The sequence below is a fragment of the Amblyraja radiata genome, chromosome 3 (genome assembly GCF_010909765.2).
Source record: "Amblyraja radiata isolate CabotCenter1 chromosome 3, sAmbRad1.1.pri, whole genome shotgun sequence".
Lineage (NCBI taxonomy): Eukaryota > Metazoa > Chordata > Chondrichthyes > Rajiformes > Rajidae > Amblyraja > Amblyraja radiata.
In genome coordinates this window covers 94,581,254-94,604,020 of record NC_045958.1, presented here as the reverse complement: position 1 = coordinate 94,604,020, position 22,767 = coordinate 94,581,254, and the positions used below count along the sequence as shown (strand labels likewise).

The window sequence follows — 22,767 nt, the reverse complement described above, 5'->3', positions numbered from 1 at the left end:
TGAAACTGAAGTACTTTGCTTTTTGTTGCGTAACCATCCTTCCAGCTCAAATAAATTAAATTAAATTGTTCAGATCGCCCAGAGATTCAAAAGACCTAAAACCTAAAAATACCCAAAATATCCCTAATGTTATGTGGAAGATACCTAATTTGTGGCAAAGAGTTTCAACGTGCTTTATGAAGTTACAATTTCAGATCACAGCCTTTAACTCAAACAGTAAATTATTCCAATTGAGATTAAGCAGCTAGATTTCAATCCACAAGCAAAAGGAAAGCTTCGACAGTTTAGTGGTCATGGACGAGTTCGGCCAAAGGCCCTGTTCTGTACTCTATGACTCTGCTACTCTTTGCTGAAATTTTAGTTCACCAGAATAGTTTAGAACAAGACCACACAACCCAACGCTTACTCAGTTTAAAAAAATCTAGTCTCATTCCTTTATGGCAAAGTCCAGGATTATTTTGCAGATTTGCCTTTCACTTTCACACTCTGCCAGTTTTCTAGTCAACTGCTTATATGTTAAAATAAATTTGACACTTCTCCCAAGTAGCTACCTCTTCAAATTGGTGAACTCAGTCTCTTATCCACATCTAAATTAGTTGTTGATAAAAGAAAATAGGTTGCAGGCTTGTGTGCCTGCCCCACTTAGGCGATTTTTCAGCGGCCTGCCGGCAACTGTCAAGTTGCCAGCAATCGCCTGAAAAACTGGCAACTGGAACAACGATTGTCAGAGTGGAACACACAAACACATCGCTTCCTTCACCAGCCCGTTATGCAGGCGGGGGACAGGGCAAGTTGGGGAGCGCTGTCTAAAAAATTCACACGGTGCAAAGCCAGGGTGAAACAGACACAATGAACAGGATACCAAGCGTAGGTTGGGCGACCGTTTCGCCGAACACCTCCGCTCAGTCCGCCTTAACCTACATGACCTCCCGGTGGCTCAGCACTTCAACTCCCCCTCCCATTCCCAATCCGACCTCTCTGTCCTGGGTCTCCTCCATTGCCAGAGTGAGCAACAGCGGAAATTGGAGGAACAGCACCTCATATTCCGTCTGGGGTCCTTGCGCCCTTATGGCATCAACATTGAATTCCCCCAATTTGGCTAGCCTGTGCTGTCCCCTCCCCTTCCTTCACCCTCCAGCTGTCTCCTCCCACCCTCCCATCCGCCCGCCCTCGGGCTCCTCCTCCTCCCTTTTTCCTTCTTTCTTTCCCCACCCCCCATCAGTCTGAAGAAGGGTTTCGGCCCGAAACGTCGCCTATTTCCTTCGCTCCATAGATGCTGCTGCACCCGCTGAGTTCCTCCAGCAATTTTGTGTACCTACAATGAACAGTAAGTTGGCGGTATAAAAAGACGGCTAAAGCTTAGTGTGCGGTAAGGGGGGGGGGAGGGGGGGGGGGGGAAAGAAGGAGTGGAGACAACTTTCAAGAAGCCAGAGATACACGGCTGTGAAGCTCGGCGGACATTGAACATTACCGGTCGGTTATCCTTGGTTCTGAAAACTACTGCTTACGTTTTTTTTCCCCAATGAGCCAATGAAATTCACCAGTCAGCACCGGCTACAACCTTACGAGAACCTTCAAACTCCTGGCAACCTCGAGAATTCTTGCTATTCTCCATGGCGGCTTCATTCTCGTCGGCGCTAATTTTTTTATCATGTTGAAAAATTCACGGCGACCATAATGAGGCCACGACTAGTTCCCAGAATGCGGGAACTCCTCACGACCATGAAGGCGACTCCCCGGTAACCACCCGCGAACATGTGGCGACTGCATAGTCTCCTGCAGTCGCCTAAAAAGTCGCCTAAGTGGGACAGGTCCATTAACATATTTAGCTTAACTACTTGAAATTCTTGTTAGCTTAAACTATACAGCATCAGTGGACTCAGATTATTTTGAATTGAAGTTTCAAACTTTTAATGATAAGAAATGCACTCTTTTAATGATAAGAAAACTACTTTTTATACATGCTTCATAATTTTAACTTGAAGATCTATCAATTTCTATTAAGACCTGGGCATCTGTACCTCATTTTGCAACTGGATCTATGACTTGTAGAAACAAGCAACTGTAGCTGCTGGCTTACAAAAGGTGGGTCAGGCAGCATCTCAGGAGAACACTAATAGATGACGTTTAGGGGCAGTACCTGGTCAGAAGGAACACAACCCGAATCATCGCCTATCCACGTTCTCTGGAGATGCTGCCTGAACCGCTGAGTTACTCCAGCACTGTCTCTTCCTCTGGATCCATGACTTTCTCATTGTGGATCAATAATAATAACAGCTCCTCCTCGAAGACTGTCAACACAGGCGCACCTCATGACTGTATGCATCACTCTATTCTCTTCACACACATAACTGTGGCTAAAAAGCACCAATGCCATCTATAAATTTGCTCATGACACCAGTATGGCATGGGTGGTGATGATTATATGTGTATCACTACAGCAACCTCTCGCACAAAGTCAACAAGACCAAGGAACTAATTGATGGCTTAAAAAAGGGAATGTCAGGAGACCGCACATCAGTTTCAGTTGGTGGGCTTGCAGTGGAGAGAATTAGTAGTTTCAAATTCCTGGGCATTAACGTCTCGGATGACCTGTCCTGGGTCTAGCACATAGATGTTGGCCATGGGCACAGCTCTCCCCACCATTATAAGTATCTACAGGAGGCGCGGCCTCAAAGTGCCTGATGAAGTCATCTATCATCAATCGTCTTCTCACCACTACCACCGGGTAAGGAAGTAGAGAACATGCCCACGACAATGTTCTGGAACAGCTACTTTCTTACAACTGTCGGGTTCTAGGACCAACCCACACAAACCTAATCCTACTTCAACAATGGAACATTGCACACCACCTCTAGCTCTACCATGGGCTTGTTTGTTTGTTTGTTTGTTTTTAAATTTGTGTTTTGCACTGATTTCTTTTTTTGCACTGTTTTTGTTGTCTTGCAGAGGTTTGGTACAACTTTATGTTCTCTCCCCCAGCTATGAATGTGTAATTTATGTTCCCACTTCTCCCCTCCACTCTGCCCAGCAGGCCTCACCAGCCTGTTTTCTCCCATGTCTGCTTCTAACTATCACCACCCGCCCATCTCCCAACTCCACCCTTCCTTCTTTCCCAACTGGCTCTATCTGCCCATTATTCTTCACCCTTTCCTCAGTCCACCCATCACACACCATTCCGTCTCACCCCTCGCCTTCTCCGCTTTATACTGGCTATCTTCCCGTCCTGATGCAGGGTCTCAACCTGAAATAATGACGACTCAGCCCCCTCTACCCTCCCCCACAGCCATTGAACTCCTCCAGCAGTTTGATGTTTTTGCTCATTACCTCTGCTCTTACCCTGAGCTTCATCCTTTACCCTCTCCAGTTTCTCAGGTAGAAAGTTTCAATTAACATCATCTTCAGATGTAGGCTGCACATGTGCTGTTGCAGTGGAAATGCAGAGGTTTAATTTAGCAAACTATGAGTGAGCACAAGAGTGAAAATTCTACCTTAGCTTCAATAGCATTTAAATCAAAACTACATTGTTGTGAAATCCTATCTGGTTTACTAATGCTCTTTAATGAAGGAAATCTGTATTTTTATCCAATTGTTTTAAATGCGTGAAACACAATAAATGTGGTTGAATCCTAAGTGCAAACAGGAATGATACAGGAAGCCATTCAGTAGTATCATGGCCACAGTATTATAATGTAAACTACTTCAGTAGTTCAGACTGCAGAGATGCAGCGTGGAAACAGGTCATTTGGCCCAGAGTCCGCTCCGGCCAGTGATCACCCCGTACACAAGCACTTTCCTACATACTAGGGATAATTTACAATTTACAGTAGCCATTTAACCTACAAACCTGTACGTTTTTGGCGTGTGGCAGGAAACTGGAACACCCACGTGAAGACCCACGCAGCACGAAGGTACAACTCCATACAGACAGCACCTGTAGTCAGGATCGAACTCAGGCTTTGTGCTGTATGGCAGCAACCTTATTGCTGTGCCACTGTGCCATTCAATTAGGTAGCTAACCACACACCCACACCCACTTCAATAAATGCTGGCTATGTCAGAGACACCTTTGTGAACAAAGCAAACATAGGGGGGCTGAAGACAGTAACTAGTGGAGGAGATATGTGGAGAATGCAAAAGAGTGAACATGGTGCAATCAAATGAGTATGAATCACACAGGGGCAGAAGTGAGAAAGGGTACCAAGAACATCCATTTGAAACTCAACCCAAACACTGGCTCTATGTTGCAAACATTTTCTCCAACATCAACCATGCATTTGTCACTTCTAAACCTGACCATTTCCAAGTCCTTCTAACAACGGAAAACCTCTCACAACTCTCCTTGAATTAGTTTGGTTTTTTTTAAACACCCTCTTCTGCTTGCCTTTCACCCATCAAGTCTACTTGCTCAGGCTTAAGCAACACTTGGTTTTTCATTTCTGGCCTTGCCTCTCCCAACTTTAATATCTTCTAGCGTTCAAAGTCTCTCATACCTAGTTCTTCCAAACTGGTCGTAAGCATGCCCAGACTGAATTGCTCCATCAATGGCAGTTACACCTCCAGACAATAAGGTCCTGAGCCCTTGAACTCTCATCATAAACCATGTAGGAAGGAACTGCAGATGCTGGTTTAAACTGAAGATAGACACAAAAAGCTGGAGTAACTCAGCGGGTCAGACATCTCTGGTGAAAAGGAATAGATGACGTTTTGAAATATCACCTAATCCTTTTCTTCAGAGATGCTCTCTGACCCGATGAGTTACTCCTGTTTTTTGTGTCTATCTCTTCATAAACCTCTCCATCTCCATTCCCATTTCCTCCTTTAAAGAGGTTTTAAAATAATCTAACTTTCGCCAAGCCTTGACCATTTTCCTTAATCTTTTCTTAAATGGGTCTGCTTTATTTGTGTAGCTAACACGCTATATTGGTACCGTTAAGGACAGTTTTAAATGTAAAAAATCTCACATTTGATTTTAGAAGATGTCTCTCAGCCGGCATATCATAAATTGACAAATATGGTTCATCTCCTGCTTGGACACTTCAGATCATACATAGATAGAAACATAGAAAATAGTTGCAGGAGGAGGCCATTCGGCCCCGAGCCAGCACCGCCATTCATTGTGATCGTGGCTGATCGTCCCCTATCAATAACCCGTGCCTGCCTTCTCCCCGTACCTTTCAGCTTTCCAACTCATAACATTGCCAAATAATACAAATATCACAAGCCCAGGATACAAACTCATCTCAGGTATTCCAAGCATGGATTTTGCCTATAACTGGTCATAAACAAACTCATCCAACCTCAAAGTTTAAAGTTTGAAATTAAGAAATAGAACTTCAAATTAAATTAAGTTGCTTAGACATTGGATGACAGATTTCCAAAGCTATGTGCAAAATGATCAGAGGAAAAACTAAATGTATATGGATAATTGAGATCCAAAAACAGGGGGGGGGGGCTTCAGGTCCATAAAAAGCATAGAATACTTTAAAATGGGAAAATGTGGCCACAAAATACCATTGATGGGCGACAAAGAAAAACCCCAAGCATTTTACACGTGTAAAATAGGCAGGAAAAAATCTAGGGACAGACTAGGAGCTATATAGGGACATAAATAGTTATCCGTGTATGAAGACAAAGGATGCAAATAAGGTCTTAAATTAACACATTTCATTTGTATTCACCAAAGAGAAGGAGGATATCATAATTGAGGAATTTAGGGGGATGAACAGCGAGTACTAAATTGTGGAACATGTTCTCATTATATCGGAACAGGTACAGTGCCCTGTTTGGGACAAAGACCCATCATTTATTTATTTGCCTCTGTACTCCACAATTTGAGATTTGTAATAGAAAAAAATCACATGTGGTCAAAGTGCACATTGTCAGATTTTATTAAAGGCCATTTTTATACATTTTGGTTTCATCATGTAGAAATTACAGCTGTGTCTATACATAGTCCCCCCATTTCACGAGAACCATAATGTTTGGGACACATGGCTTCACAGACGTTTGTAATTGCTCAGGTGTGTTTAATTGCCTCCTTATTGCAGGTATAAGAGAGCTCACAGAACCAAGTCTTTCTTCCAGTCCTTCCATCACCTTTGGAAACTTTTATTGCTGTTTATCAACAGGAGGACCAAAGTTGTGCCAATGAAAGTCAAAGAACCCATTGCGAGACTGAGAAACAAGAATAAAACTGTTAGAGACATCAGCCAAACATTAGGCTTCCCAAAATCAACTGTTTGGAACATCATTAAGAAGAAAGAGAGCACTGGTGAGCTTACTAATCGTAAAGGGACTGGCAGGTCATGGAAGTCCTGCACAGCCGATGACAGAAAAATTATCTCTATAATTTAAAAAATCCCCAACCACCTGTCCAACAGATGAGAAACACTCTTCGGGAGTCAGGTGTGGATTTGTCAATGATCACTGTCCGCAGAAGACTTCATGAACAGAAATACAGAGGCTAGCTGCAAATATATGATGGCCAGGTTACAGTTTGCCAAGAAGTACTTAAAAGAGCAACCACAATTCTGGAAAAAGGTCTTGTGGACAGATGAGACAAAGATTAATTTATATCAGAGTGATGGCAAGAGCAAAGTATGGAGGAGAGAAGGAACTGCCCAAGATCCAAAGCATACCACCTCATCTGTGAAACACGGTGGTGGGCGTGTTATGGCCTGGGCATGTATGACTGCTGAAGGTATTGGCTCACTTATCTTCATTGATGACATAACTGCGGATGGTAGCAGCATAATGAATTCTGAAGTGTATAGACACATCCTATCTGCTCAAGTTCAAACAAATGTCTCAAAACTCATTTGCCGGAGGTTCATTCAACAGCAAGACAATGATCCCAAAGGATCAAAGAAGTTTTTCAAAGCTAAAAAATGGTAAATTCTTGAGTGGCCATGTCAATCACCCATATCTGAACCCAATTGAGCATGCATTTTATATGCTGAAGAGAAAACTGAAGGGGACTAGCCCCCAAAACACGCATAAGCTAAAGATGGCTGCATTACAGGCCTGGCAGAGCATCACCAGAGAAGACAACCAACAACTGGTGTTGTCCATGAATCACAGACTTCACGTAGTCATTGCATGCAAAGGTTGTGCAACAAAATACTACTTTTATTAACATGACGTTGCTGTGTCCCAAACATTATGGTGCCTGAAATGGGGGGGGGGGGGGGGGTGGGGGGGGTGGTGGGGGGGGCTATGTATAAACACTGCTGTAATTTCTGCATGGTGAAACCAAAATGCATAAAAATGGCCTTTATTAAAATCTGACAATGTGCACTTTAACCACATGTGATTTTTTTCTATTACAAATCTCAAATTGTGGAGTACAGAGGCAAATAAATAAATGATGGGTCTTTGTCACAAACATTATGGAGGGCACTGTATTAGATATCTTAGTGGGCCTAAAGCCAGAGAACCTGCATATCTCACGGAGATCCAAATGATAAATTGAATGAATTTTTCATAAAGGTAACAAACTGCAACATTCCCTGTGGTGCACTGCAGGGATTAATGCTGAGACCTATACTATTTGTCATATAAACTAATGATCTGATACACAGAGCTTGGGGTTATTTATAGTGAAGATAGTCTTATCCTGCGTGATAAATATTGATCAGCTGGCAAGGTGGGCAGAATAATGACAGGCAGAATTTAATCCTGGTTAAGTGCAAGGAGATGCATTTTAAGAGGAACAGTAATATCAAGCTCTTGATATTAGTTTGGGTGGGGCAATGCCAGATATGAACCCCAACATTCATTGTCAAGGATCCCCGAAGGTGTCAGTACAGGTAAAAAAGGTGATGAAGGCACCATAAGGATACGTGCCTTGATTAACCAGAGTACTAACCACCACACTGCAGGAAGGATATGACAGCAGTGGAAAGGGTGCGGAGAAGATTCACCAGGACGTTGCCTGGCTTGGAGTATTTCAGCAAAGAATTAATGGAATTTAAAAAAAATCATCCTCAATACTTAACAGCTTCTCATCTTTTCAATTATTTGCTTTCATGATCAAATTAGTTAGTCTTGAGATGTGAAATGGCGTGGGTATAGACCTGCAGGTCATTCCTTTGGTTACAAAATCCATCATACGCCCTTTACAGATTGTCCTCGTTCATGTAACCATTGGTGAGTAATGTTATGACACCCAACTCTATACGCTCAACCTATTAACAAATTATTTCATACTTCTAAACAGGGCCATAAAAGTTTGAGGAATAACGATGCATTACTTTCCCACCACTCCAACCGTTTTGCAGATTAAAAACTTCCTGTGTCGGCTAAGCTATCCAACCTGACATGCAAAACCATCAACTAAACTGGATGAAAGGCAATATGATCAAGCTTGATAAGTAGCCTGTGAGGGTATCAAGAGGACAAGAGGCATTCTAGGAAGCCCATCTCACCAAGCTGTCTGTGTCTTAAGAAGAGGAAAAAGAATCTAACAAGAATATTATAAAGTCAGCCTCTCTCTAATTGTTTCTTTAATTGCCCAGCGTAGCTCCATGTCTTAATTGTTCTCACCACAGCAGATGAAGCTTCACAATGTTCTCCAGCAAAAAAAAGTTAACTCTACATTACTTTGCACTAAAACTATGGAACCAATCATGAACGCATTATTGAAAAGGAATCCTGCAGCATAATTAAAGGTTGTAAAATCAAAGCTGCTCTCCATTGCCAATGCCCTGGTTCATTAATTGAAAAGCAAAGATTTACAGATGTCGAACAATTGAAAAGAAATCAAAATGCTTAGAATACTCCACAGGTTGGGAGTGTGTTTTCTATTTTTCCAAGTCGCAGCTTTACAGAACTTTGTATGGCCGTATTTGGAGTGGTGCATGCAGTTTTAGTCACTCCATCAGAGAAAGAAGGTGGAAGTTTGAGAGTTGGTGCAGAAGAGGTTTACCAGAATGCTATGGGGATTAGGAGATATTGGACAAACTTGGTACCAGGAATGGTGGAAGAGGCAGATTTGATAGTGTCACTCGAGGCTTTAAGATAGACATGGATATGTAGGGAATGGAGGGATATGGATCAGGTGCAGGCAAGGGAGATTACTTTAACTTGGCATATTGTTTAGCAGGGAGATTGTGGGCCAAAAGGCCTATTCCTGTGCTGTACTGTTCTAGGCTCTATCGATTGACATTCATTAAAGCCATTATGTAGCCACAAAGTATTAGGATTATATTATGCTCAAGTTCTCATTTATAGAACTTTTTTTTTGTCATGTCTGAATTTATACAGTAGAGTGGACACTGAAATTTTAGAAACATTTGTAATTACCTAATAGTTTAGTTTAGATATACAGTGCTGAAACACGCCCTTCGGCTCGCCGAGTCCGTGCCGACCAAAAATCCCATCACACTAACACCATCCAATTCACACTAGAGACAATTTGATAAATTTGCCTACAAACCTGTACGCTTTTGGAGTGTGGGAGGAAACCGGAGCTACCGGAGAAACCCCACGCAAGTCACAGGGAGAACGTACAAACTCTGCACAAAAATCACCCGTAGTCAGGATCAAACCCGGGTCACTGGAGCAGCAAGGCCGCGACCGTTGCGCCATCTTAATATTTTTGTGCTCTTCATAAAATGGGTCATCAGATTGTAATAACCAAATGACATTAATTATTTATTTCTTTACAGTTGCCAATAATAGTTTTGCAGAATCGCCATTAGTGCACACAATTCTGCGAATTTTCAAACCACTAAAGGAATCGAGTAAGATTCGATCAATATCTGAAGTAGGGTCTTGACCCGAAACGTCACCCATTCCTTCTCTCCAGAGATGCTGCCTGTCCCGCTGAGTTACTCCAGCTTTTTGTGTCTATCTTCGGTTTAAACCAGCATCTGCAGTTCCTTCTTACACAGACCGATATCAATATCCAGCCAACTATAGCCTGCCTCTAACTATGCAGATTTCCGAAAATGATCTCCAACATTTATTTGCATATTCACAATTACCAATTAGCAGTTGCACTCAGCTGTCATCATGCCAAATTCCATTGTGCGTGACAGTGTTTCTACAGAGTATTTGATTTCACATCACGAGGGCAAGGCATTACTTCTGGTACTGGTATCATACAGCGTGGAAACAGGCCCTTCGGCCCAACTTGCCCATACCGACTAACATGTCCCATCTATATTAGTCCCACCTGCCTACGTTTGGCCCATGTCTCTCCAAATCTGTCCTATCTATGTACCTGCCGAAATGTTTCTTAAACGCTGCGATAGTACCTGCCTCAACCATCTCCTCTGGCAGCTCGTCCCATACATCCACCACCCTTTGCGTGAAAAAGTTACCTCTCGGGATTCTATTAAATCTTCCCCCCTCACCTTAAACCTATGTCCTCTGGTTCTCCATTCCCCTACTTTGGGCATTGAGTCCTATCCTGCTCCATTTCTCCCTATAGTTCAGGCTGTGTATTAACAATTTAAATTTCACTCAGGGAAACCCAGTTACAGTATATACAGCCTTTATAAACTACTCAGTGCCAATAAATAAAACATTCATCATCATTATTGTACGTATTTAAATATACACTCATGTGCATGAAGGTTAACATTCAATATTAAAATAAGTACAACTGATGCAAACACAAATCAATATGACAGTAGGACACCAAGTGTTGGAGTAACTCAGTGGGTCAGGCACCATCTCTGGAGAACATGGATAGGTGACGAGCTGACGATTTGGGTTGGGACTCCTCTTCAGATTGATTGTAAGGGGGTGAGGAGGGGGAGGAAGAGAAGAGAAAAGAAGAAAGCTGAGAGAGAGCTTCCCTCCACTACAGTCGGTCTGAAGGAGGGTCCTTCTCTGAAATGTCATGAATCCATGTTTATGTTCTCCAGGGATGCTGCCTAACCCACCAAGTTACTCCAGCACATTGTGTCCTTTTGTGTAAATCGGCATCTGCAGTTCCTTGTTTCTACATCAATATGACAATTGCAGATAAATAAAATTTAGAGAGAACATAAGATTCTAGTACACAAATCACACAAAAGTTAACCGACATATTCCACAAATAACAAGGCAAATTGTATGTTGTCCTTTATTGCCAAAGGGTTTGGATTTAAATAATGCGGTTTTGATTAAGATGCAAGTGAGCCCACACCTCTCTTGATTTGTAAGTAATTTCAAAAGAAATTCCTGAGAAGAGAGGGTTCTCTTATCAAGAGAAGCAAGACAGTTTCCGTTTATAATCCTTGGAATTTTGAAGAATAAGTGGTCATCCCCGAGCATGAAAACAGGTGTGAACCAACCTATCAACAACTAGAGAGTGGTTCTGAACTACCATCTACCTCATTGGAGACCCTCAGATCATCTTTAATTGGACTTTACCTTGCACTATATTTTACTCCCTTTATCGTCCATCTTTACACAGAGGATGGCTCAATTATAATAATGTGTAAGAAGGAACTGCAGATGCTGGTTTAAACCGAAGATAGACACAAAAAGCTGGAGTAACTCAGCGGGACAAGCAGCATCTTTGGAGATAAGGAATGGGTGACGTTTCGGGTCTGAAGAAGGGTCGTGTCCTGAAACATCACCCATTCCTTCTCTCCAGAGATACTGCCCACCCCCCTGAGTTATTCAAGCTTTTTGTGTCTATCTTCAATTATAATAATGTATGGCATTTCTGCTGTCGGCATAGCATTAAACATAAAGCTTTTTACATTACCTCAGTATACATGACAATAACTAAACTAAACTTGTCTACTATACAAGATCCAAAGGGGACACAACAAAGTAGTGTTTGTGATTCCATGAGTGGGAGAGTCATAAAAGTGTTACAGAGAGGAGGCAAGGGAATGAGAGAGAAAAACAGATCAGTCATGATCGAATGGCAATGGGCCGAATGGCCTAATTCTGCTACTTTATCATATGATCTAAAAAAGGGACATTGCTACAAAAGAGGAGCGCAGAGATGTATTCTCCCAAATGATAGTGAATCTCTGGAATTCTCTGCCCAGGTAGTGGGATGGGCACAGGGCAGGAAGACCCCAAGTTGCCAACTCCCATTTTTTGTTCTTGTGAATAGTATGGTAAATAGTGTTAGGAATCAATGCAATTAAATGAGTGGTTATTACATAAGAGGCTACTTTCTCTCCGTCCAGAAACTGATAAAGCTGGTGTCATAGATGGAAAAATACATGATTTCAAACTCTTTTTTTTACAAAACCTTAAGGGCATTCTTGAATGAATCTAATTGGAATAAATGAGACAGATCCAGAGAGATCTTCAACAAATTTGATGTTACACATATATCTGAAGATTCTCGAGTGTTTCATAGCAACTGTAGTCTTTCACATGGCATCCAAATTTGCAATCTGATATCCATCATGATAAAAGACATACTTTGTAAGCCAGATGCCTGAGAAATTATGTTGTTCCTCAATAAATGGAATATAATTCAACGACATATTTTTAAATCAATATATATACACGTAGCTAAGGTTATGTCATTACATGACTCAGATCCCAAGAATCCAGTGAACTTTTTCATGAAGAAGAAATGTAAACTGCAATTATCCTTCAATGTGGAAGCTCAAATATGGAAACATTTTGCAGTTGTATACTTATCACGGGGACCATGTGCGTGCACAATGTGGGTATGGTGGAGGGTGGGCATTGGAGGAACTGTTTATGCAGGAAACGTGGGGGCAGCCTCAAGGAATCAATTTCGAGGATCAGACATTTTAGAATCCCCAGATATTGTTACCCAGCAACTGTTGTAATGATTTGTGCAAAACTACAATCTCCAGCTTAAGCAGATCTTACCTTTCTGTGATAAAAATCTAACTTAGAAAGTGACAGGCCTTCACACATTTTAAAGGTGCATTTTACACATTTTAACTGCAAAGTTAAACAGCAACATTCTTGTTTTTAACGATTTTTGCACAATTTGTACCATATTTACATCTTATCTGGTGGTAAAACTCAAACACAAAATTGTCCTTTTTGACACTTTATTTGATGGTATGATTAGTAATCCATGAAGCAGATATTTTAGATGTTTATTCTGCTTCCTTCCATTAAACAGTTCATTTTTTTAAACATAACATCAAGATAAAGAACTTTGTGTCATAGTGTCAAGGACAACTATCTAGTACTTACTGTCAACAAGATAACAGCCCGTTATTGACCCAAGATGGTGAGGGAGTGAACATAACCCTGTCCTTGTCAGCAGAGCTATCACAGATAAGGTCGACTTCAGGTTCCTTAACAACCACATTAAGGGTCCCAACCTATCCATTTTCTCCAAAGATGCTGGCTGACCCATTGAGTTACTCCAGCATTTAGTGTCCATCTTTGGTATAAACTAGCATTCGCTGTTCCTTTTTATTACCCAACCTAGTCCCTTCTCACTGATGCCATGATCATGAAAGCACATCAATGTATTTACTTTACTGGGTTCTCGAGAAGGTTCAGCATGTCCACAAGGATTCTCTCCAATTTCTGCAGATGCGTTATAAAAAGTTTTCTGATGACATGCATCTCAGGTGTGGCTATACCCTCTGCACTGCCAGAGCCTGCAGGGAGTGGTGAACATAGATGATTCCATCCACTTCATCTTCACGGTGCATTGCATCAGGAAGGTTGGAAGTATCGTCAAGGATGCCAGCCATCCTAGCCATTCATTTTTTTTCCCCTCTTCTACCTTCTGGGGAAAGATACATTAGCTAGAAATCTCAAGATGTCCAGACATAAGAACAGCTTCTTCCCCACTACTTTCACTGTACCTGAACCAATCTCTTTCACATCCCTTTCCTGGAAGTGCTGCCACATACCCTTACCTCTTCGGTTATTCCATTATTGTACTTTAATATTTCTTTGGTCTACAGGTAGTTCTACTGTAACACACTTTTTCATAGGGAACACTTTATATTATACAATCCAAATTGGTCATAAGAGGATTTTGTTACAACTTACAAGTTACTTTGGAAAAAAATAAGCAAAATATAAATGAATCTCAGTTAAAAGTCAAGGCAAAAAAAAAATCACTGTAGACTCTCCTGAGATTGAAAGCATCAATCTCAGGAGAGTCTAAGTTAACGCTTCAAAAAAGGGAAATATCAAAACTTATTGACAAAAGAACAGGTGTGATTAAAGTTCGATGGTCAGAAATATTAATTCTACATCTCTCTCAATGGATGAGCATGTTTCGATATTTTTTGGTTAGTATTTTCGATTTCCAACATCTGCAGAACTTCATTTTTAGATATGAAAGAATGTTTACACTAATTTGTTGTGACCTTCATGGTTTGAAACGGCTTGAGAAGAAAATTGAAGCACATTCTATCTCAAATTTTAAATTAGTAATAGAATTGAAAAATTGAAGAAATATGGTTAATGAGTCACACAGCACAGAAAAAGGACCTTCAGTCCAACTTGTCCATGCTGATCAAAATGACGACTTTAGCTAGTGTCAGGGTGGAAGAGGAGGAGTTTAAAAATGACTCAATAACTTTTACAAAAATGGGGATAACTGGCCAAACGATCTCCTCTATTATATAATTCAATGAAACTCTGCCTTCACAAATTAATTTTGTTATAAAATGTTTCCAGCAATCCGAAGAACCAGCAAAATATTCTTTTTTAAAAAAGGTAAAAAATGAAAAGATCGGCATTTTGAAGTGGAGGCGTTTCCAAAGCCATCCACCACCCTTCAAATGTTCACCCGTGATCATTTATCACACGAGATCTCAGATACAACTGCACATCGTTGAAAGCTATTAAATAATGGGTCAGCATAAGGCAGTTGGATCACATCTTTCCACTTACTACAGTAGTTAAAAAAAATCAAATCCAACCACCAACCTTGCTCTTCGATCTATAATGCAGAGTCTGAACAGTAACAACCTAGCTTCACACCGTCAGTCAATTAAAGGAGCCATATCAGTTTCAAACAATCACTTTTCACTGTGTGTACACCCACTGAGCCAACTCATTAGAGCTGAAAACAGTAAACAAATACCATAAATTCACAAATTATAAACTTAAAATTGTGAGAGTGAGAATTGGTGAACAGTCGAGTAAATTATTCTCCGAGGACAAAATTGTAGTGAAAAGTTTACCTTACTTCTGTACATCGCCACATCATTATTTTCATAATTCATTCAACATTTCAAATGCACAAAATACATGTACACCAAGATACTACAGTTTATTTTGTCACTTGAAATATTAAAAAAATATCCTGCAAAAGGACTACTGTTGTAAGAATTCTATAGTCAAAAAAATTGTGGAAAAAAATTAAAGAACCTTTATACAGTAATACCAAAAGTCTATACAAAGAACAAAAGTTTTTTAAAAGTTCACAAAGGTAACCAATCAACTAGATAAACATTTTATTCTTGTTAATAGCAATTCCATATTTTAAAGGAAATGTTTTCTAACATTATTTCATGGAGATAGTATTTTTGTTTTATAGCAAGGTATTGCAACTGAAGATAAATTGCATTCTGAGAGGAGATGGTTCTAAATTCAACTGTTCTGTTTGTATTGGGAACCAATATTCCCATATACTGCCTTTAAAACCTTCACAATAAGCTAATAACCATGACAATATGAGATTCGGCCCATCGAGTCTGCTCTGCCATTCGATCATGGCTGCTGTTTTCCATCCCAGCTCCATTCTCCTGCTCTCTCATTCTCCCTGTAACACGGTTCTCCTCTCCCCATAACCTTTGACATCTGTACTAATGAAGAATCTATCAATCTCTGCTTTAAAATTACCCAATGACATTGCCTCTACAACCATCTGTGGCAATGGGTTCCACAGATTCACCACCCTCTGGCTGAATTATATTCTATTGCTCCATTCTAAAGGAATTTACAGCCTCTTTTATTCAGAGGCTGTGCCTTCTGGTCCTTGACTGTCCCACTGGTGGAAACATCCTCTCCACATCCAATCTATCTCGGCCTTCCATTATTCATAACAAAGTCATGCAGTTAACTAAAGAACCAATAAGTGCCAGCAGGTAATTTGGATCAAAAATATAATAACATCCCAATGTTTGAAAGAGACACAAGAATATATAAATAACCAAGTTATTAATTTATATTAAAACATTTTGAAGTCCAAATAACTTTTATTAAATCACATCGAATCGGTTTTAATCTGGGGTCTGTGATTCATACAAGATACATACTGTACGTATTTTTTTTTTTTAATCTCCAATGCCTCCCTTAATTAACAGCCGTAATGATACCTCGTATGATAGCAGCGATTTTAGCAAAGGAAAGCAGAGATACAATGCAAACAAGCACAAAGTAGAAGTTAAACAAGTGATTTCCCCCTACTAATTTGGCAGCAAAGTTCAATTGGCCATTTGATCCGATTGCAGTTAACCGTTGCGGTAGCTGGAATCCTGCAATTGTACTTTAACCCCGACCACGCAATAGGAGAGTTAGCTCTGACTTTCATACGCAGCAAGCACTTCGCAGTCACACGATTGGAGAAACGATCCTGGTATTTTAAAGATGATTCCGACGGGACCCAAACATCGAGAGCCAAACACAAGCAGCGTGTATAACGCAATTGCATTTTTTGTTTGGGTGCGGGTTAAGGAACGCTTGTTCGCACTCGCTTCTTGCAGTTGTTAAATTTAAACAGAAATTATATGTATAAAAAGTGATAGCAGTTTATAAATTTATGGAAGACGTGTATAGGTACAGTCTTTTTAACCCCAAGGTGAAAATGTCAAAGACTACATGGCATAATTAAGGTGAGAGGGGGGATGTTTAAAGGAACTGTGCGGGCAAGTACTGCCTGAAACACACTACCAGGGGTGATACGACAGTTGCGTTTTAGAAATATTTTAGATAGGCACATAGATGTGCAAGAAATTGGAAGATATATTCGGCATTGACACTGTAGACGGAATGGCCTGTTCCAGTGCTGAACTTTTGTGTTCAATATGTCTATATGCCATCGAATAATAAATTAAACTTAATCCAGAGAATACTGATTGCAGGAGATGGTAGATGGAATAACGATAGTGGTTTTAAGAGACTTTTAAATAGGCAATGGGGGGTATGGATCTCATGCGGGCAGATGAGCTTGGTATAATACATTAATATCGTCTAGGCTAATTTAATATTAGTATTAAGTGTTCAGCACATTATGCCAAATTATACGAACCATCAAAAAAGGACACAGTACGCTGGAGTAACTCAGCGGGTCAGGCAGCGTCTCTGGAGGACATGGATAGGTAATGTTTCGGATCGGGACTCTTCTTCAGACCAGAAACGTCACCCATCCTTTTTCTCTAGAGATGCTGCCTGAACCGTTGTTACTCCAACAGTTAGTGTCTACCTTCGGTATAAACCAGCACGTCCTGTTTCTTTCTACACATCAACTATCCGTGTTCTCCAGAGATGCTGCCTGTCCCGCTAAGTTACTCCAGCGCTTTGTGTCCTTTCGTGCAAACCAGCAGCTCTTTGTTTCTATATAATCCTCATCTGCCTGCTCATGGTCCACATCCCTCCATTCTCTGCATGTTATATTCAGCACAGACATCGTGGGCCGAAGTGCGGTGCAGATCCATGTTTTCTATGTTGTTCAAGGGTTGGGAACACTTCTGTGTTGCACGCTGCTTGTGCTAAAGTGCAAGTCTGCAGGCAACACGTGCATTTCCATGCACTGGAGCATCGGTGGCGGGTAGCAACAAGACGGGCGGGTTGAGCTCACCTTGGGCTTGTAGAGCCACTTGCGGAACCGGTTCATGTCGGCGGCGGGTCCCGGCTGCCGCGCCGCGCTGCGCTCCTGCCCTGGGCCCCCTGTCAAGCAGCCGATCCGATCCTTTTCCCCGACCCCAGAGAGCAGTCGCGCTCCGTCTCCTCAGGCTGACATCAAACTAGCTCGCTCCTTCCTTCCTTCCTTCCTCCCTCCTCTCTCGCCCGCAGCGGCGAGCGGCGACAACATCAGCGCCGCTGGCTCCTCGCTGACATGACAACACCATCCCAGACTGCACCACGCCGCCGGAAGTGACGGCCTCCACGTCCCGCCCACTCCACTGACTGGCACCATCGCCAACCAATCAGCTTCACAACCGCTCAAAATAAACTGTTTTAGGCCTTGACATAGAAATATGAACGGTGATCATAACCAATGCAACGTGCACTAGTTGTAATATGTCTTGGTTGCAACCAATCTAACTTAATTCGAGGTCTTGCCAGCTTTGTCTTTGCGCTCACGGCTCTCGGCCCGTTGCCTAGAGACGGCCAAACATGCTGACGCGCTGCGCCGCGCAGTGCAGGGTGGGGATTGCAGTCATTCATCTCGAAACCGTCGGCCATTTGAAGGGAAACGCACGTTATTAGGACTACAATTCCCATAGTGCCCCGCGGTCTGCTGAAACCGCTGCTCCTCACTCACCGAAGAAGGGAAAGGCGACCTCCCGCAGCAAGTGGGTTTGTCCGTGTTAATTGACTGTAACTGAAAAATACGGATTTATATCTGCAATTAAGTCTATTATCGTTTTTGTGTTTCAATAACGGTTCACGAATAACGTTGTTAACTGAGTGTTTGTCATTATTGAAGTGAGTGGGTAGTAGTTGGCGATGGGAGTTCATTTTCTCCACAAATGCTGCCTGTCTCGCTGAGTTTCTCGGGTATTTCGAAGGTTTTAATAGTTTCCACCGGAAATCATAAGGCATTCGTGGCCTTCCACGGTTGTGGAAACGAGGAGCTGCAGATGCTGGGTTTACAAAAAAAGACACAAAGTGGCTGGAGTAACTCAAGGTAGACAAAAATGCTGGAGAAACTCAGCGGGTGAGGCAGCATCCATGGAGCGAAGGAATAGGCGACGTTTCGGGGCGAGACCCTTCTTCAGACACAAGGGGTCAGTCAGCATCCGAGGGCATGGATAATAGACGTTTCGGGCCGAGAGCCTTCTGTAATAATAATAATTTAATAATAATTTTATTATATAATTATTATATAATTTTATTATATATAAAATAATAATTTTATTTATAGAGCACTTTAAAAACAAACATAGTTGCAACAAAGTGCTGTACATCACTAATGATTGACAAAAAAGTTAATACACACCAATAATAACAGTTAAAAGATGGAGTAAGTAAAGATATTCAAAATAAAGAAATATTAAAAACACTACAAGTAGTGTAGACTGAAGAAGGTAGACAATGACTGAAGAAGGCGAAGGCGATGGTTATGATGGTTTATTTTTGGTTTGGGGTCTTCAACTGTTGGTGTTTAGAATTATCATACTATAGGATCATTATGGTTTGGGTCATCATGATTTAACATCGTCAAGTACTGGTGCTTATGGCTGTCATACTATTTGTGGTCACAAGAAACAGTAGATGCTGGAATCATCCGCCAAAAAAGTGTTAGGAGATGTAAAGAACTACAGATGCTGAAAATAGACACAAGTGAAACGTTGAGATGCTGTTGCTTCAATTTACATTTAGCCTCACTCTGACAATGGAGGAGACCGAGGACAGAGAGGTCTGTGTAGGAATGGGAAGGAGAGTTAAAGTTTCCGGCAACCGGGAGTTTAGGTTGGTTCGCGAGGGCTGAGTGAAGGCTGAGACGATCGCCCAGTCTGCGTTTGGTCTCGCCGATGTATAAGAGTCTACATCTTGAACAACGGATACAGTACATGAGGTTGGAGGAGGTGCAAGTGAACCTCTGCCTAACCTGAAAGGACTGTCGGGGTCCCTAGACCGAGTCGAGGGAGGAAGTATAGCGGCAGGGGTTGCATCTTCTGCGGTTGCAAACAAAGTGCTGGAGTAACTCAGGGGATCAGCCAGCATCTGTGGAACGTAAGCCTTTCTTATCCATGTATTGTCCAAATGTCTTTTAAATGTTGATATAGATCCTGTCTCAACTACCTCCTCTGGCAGCTCGTTCCATATACCCATCACTCTTTGTGTGAAAAGGTTGCCCCTCAGGTTCTTAACTCTTTCCGCTCTCATCTTATACCTGTGTCCTCTTGTCCTTGATTCCCCAACTCTACATAAAAGACTGTGCATTCAGCCTATCTATTCCCCTTGTGTCTGATACACCTCTATAAGATCACCCTTCATCATCCTGCTCTCTAAGGAATAAAGTCCTAGCTTGTCCAACCTCTCCCAAGAGCTCAGGTTCTCAGAGGAGAGAAAGCTGCAAAAGAGAGGAGGGCGTGGGACAAAGTGTGGCAAGTGTTTTTTTCTAAAAAAACACAAAATGCTGTAGTAATTCATCGAGTCAGGCAGCATCCCTGGAGAACATGGGCGGGAGACGTTTCAGGTTAGGACCCTTGTTCAGACTGACAAGAGAAGGTTATCTTTAGATTCACCACACAAGGTTTGACAGGGCAATTAAAAGTAAAATTGCAGTTGCTGTGTATCTTGCATGGAAATTGAAAATCCTGCAAACTTACTACAGGACAGGATGCAACTGGGGAAATAGAAACTGGCAACAGTTTCATTAGTTTCATAGTCGAGAGAGTTTATTTATTAAGTGCACGGATTTGAACCGGAACAACTAAAGTTTTATTAGCTGCAACTTTATGGGCATATTATACACAACAATAAATGCACAATAAAGTGTTAGTTTAAATTGTCTGTACACCAGACAACAATTGTGCCAAAAATCAATGTCCAATGTAGGCAGAGTAACCAAAGTATGTTTAGTGGTTGGATGGAGACACAAAGAACTGCAGATGCTGGTTTACAAAAACGTCAATTAGCATGAAGAAGTGTCCTGACCCGAAACGTCATCTATGCATGTTCTCCAGAAATGCTGAGTTACTCCAGCACTGTGTATCTGTTTTATGTTTATTTGTTAAATGTATCAGAATGATCTTTCATTAACAGCTAAGGATATTGGATTAAATCAATGTTGGTATGCATTAATGATTATGAATATTATGGATAAGCTGTCAAGAGGAATTAGTTAAGTTATTAAACATTAATATTTTGGGTTGTGAATTGCTTGAAGTTAATGGTTAGTTTTAGACACAAGGAATTGCAGATGCTAGTTTCCAAAAAATGATACAAAGTGCTGAAATAACTCAACGTGTTAGACTGAAGAAAAGTCCCAACTCGAAACGTTATCTATCCATATTCTCCAGAATTGTTGCGTGAGCTGGTGAGTTACTCCAGAACTTTGTGCCTTTTGGCCTTTATACTGGATGTTAGTTTTAATTGCTTGAAGTCTCAGTTATCTGTTATTTGCTTACTTGTGCTGTATTTTTAAGATTGGAAATCTGCTGAAAGAACCTAACTGATCAGGCAGTATCTGTGGAGTGAAATGAACAGTGACATTTTGATCTAAATCTTTCATCTGGGCTGAAAGATTGGAGCGAAAGTATCCAGTACAAAAGGGCAAAAGCTACCAAGTAATAGGATGATCCAGCATCTGCAGCCTCTTATAGATGTATTTAAATATTTATCCTAAGTCACAGCATTGGAAACAGGCCCTTCAGCCCACCTTGTACATGCTGACTGTTGGATAGGAAAGATTTGGAGGAAATTGGGTCAGGTGCGGGCAAATGGGACTAGCTTAGTTGGGTATCTTGGTGAACATTGACAAGTTGGACCAAAGGGCCTGTTTCCCTGCTGTATTATACTTTGGCTCTATGACCTTACAATAATGAATGTCAAGAGGGTGTTACCTCACAATGACGCACAGTCTTGAGTGTTTTGTGCAGCACCCAACATATCACAAAGCTGATGGAAATGCAGTCAGAGCAATGCAACAATGTTGTCAGTGTGTAAAAGGTTCTGGACGACAATCTGAACTCGTGGTCTGAATAGGCAATAGGTGCAGGAGTAAGCCATTCGGCCCTTCGAGCCAGCACCGCCATTCACTGTGATCTCGGCTAATCATCCACATTCAGAACCCCGTTCCTGCCCTCTCACCATATCCCCTGACTCCGCTATCTTTAAGAGCTCTATCTAACTCACATCTCTGAAGTGCCACTTCAGAGACGTGAGCACTTAATCCAGGTTGAGGGGGGGTACTTGCATTCGGAACTGTTGTCTATAGATTAAGATCTTTACCTGAGGCACGATCTATCCTTACAGGAGTATAATGCGTCGCTATCTAAAGAAGAGCAAGCATGTTATTCCTGTTGTGCTTGGCTTGTATTTATCTCTCAAAGAGCCTCTATAAAATTCTTGCTGTGTTTCTGCTTTGTTGCTATTTCTGCAAGTTTGCTGTATGGAAATTGGCCACTGTCGTTTCCATGATACATCAGTGTCAGGGGAAATACTTCATTGGTTTTAAAGGGACTCGTGGATCTCTAAGATTGTTAAAGGCACAATTTTCATTCATGGAGTCACAGCACAGAAACAGGCCTTTTAACCCCACTCATCTATGCTGACCAAGATGCCTAAGCTGGTCCCACCTTCCCACGTTTGGTCCATATTCTTCTAAATCTTTTCTATCCATGTACCTGTCCAAGTGTATTTTAAATGTTGTTATAGTACTTGCCTCAACTACCTCCTCTGGCAGCTCCTTCCATATACCCACCACTCTGTGTGGAAATAGTTGTCCCTCAGGTGGCTATTAAATCTTGCCCCTCTCACCTTAAACCTATGCCCTATGATTCTTAATTTCCCCACAATGGTTCAAAGGCTCCATGTGTTCACCCTATCTATTCCCGCATGGTTTTCTGAAAGTTTCCTGAAATTTATTTTCTTTACCAAAGGAATAATTATGCTAAAACGTACTGCTTAAACAATAACAAGGGAACTAAATAGCCAACAAAATCTCTTCCA

General features: G+C 41.4%; 2 protein-coding genes across 4 annotated transcripts in view; one reads left to right on the top strand and one right to left on the bottom strand.

Annotated features, from left to right (window-relative positions):
- zfyve28 (zinc finger FYVE-type containing 28) overlaps window positions 1–18,003 on the bottom strand; it is a 160,911-nt gene extending 142,908 nt beyond the window's left edge. For all 3 annotated transcript variants that reach the window (XM_033018383.1, XM_033018384.1, XM_033018385.1), the window contains exon 1: window positions 17,723–18,003. In XM_033018383.1, the coding sequence (XP_032874274.1) occupies window positions 17,723–17,758 (36 nt within the window). In that variant the 5' untranslated portion in view covers window positions 17,759–18,003. The remainder of the gene's footprint in view (window positions 1–17,722) is intronic.
- Window positions 18,004–18,390: 387 nt separating this feature from the next.
- Window positions 18,391–22,767, top strand: part of cfap99 (cilia and flagella associated protein 99) — a 91,015-nt gene continuing 86,638 nt past the window's right edge. Inside the window, exon 1 of the mRNA XM_033018382.1 lies at window positions 18,391–18,440. The gene's annotated coding sequence lies outside the window, so the exon portion shown is untranslated. The remainder of the gene's footprint in view (window positions 18,441–22,767) is intronic.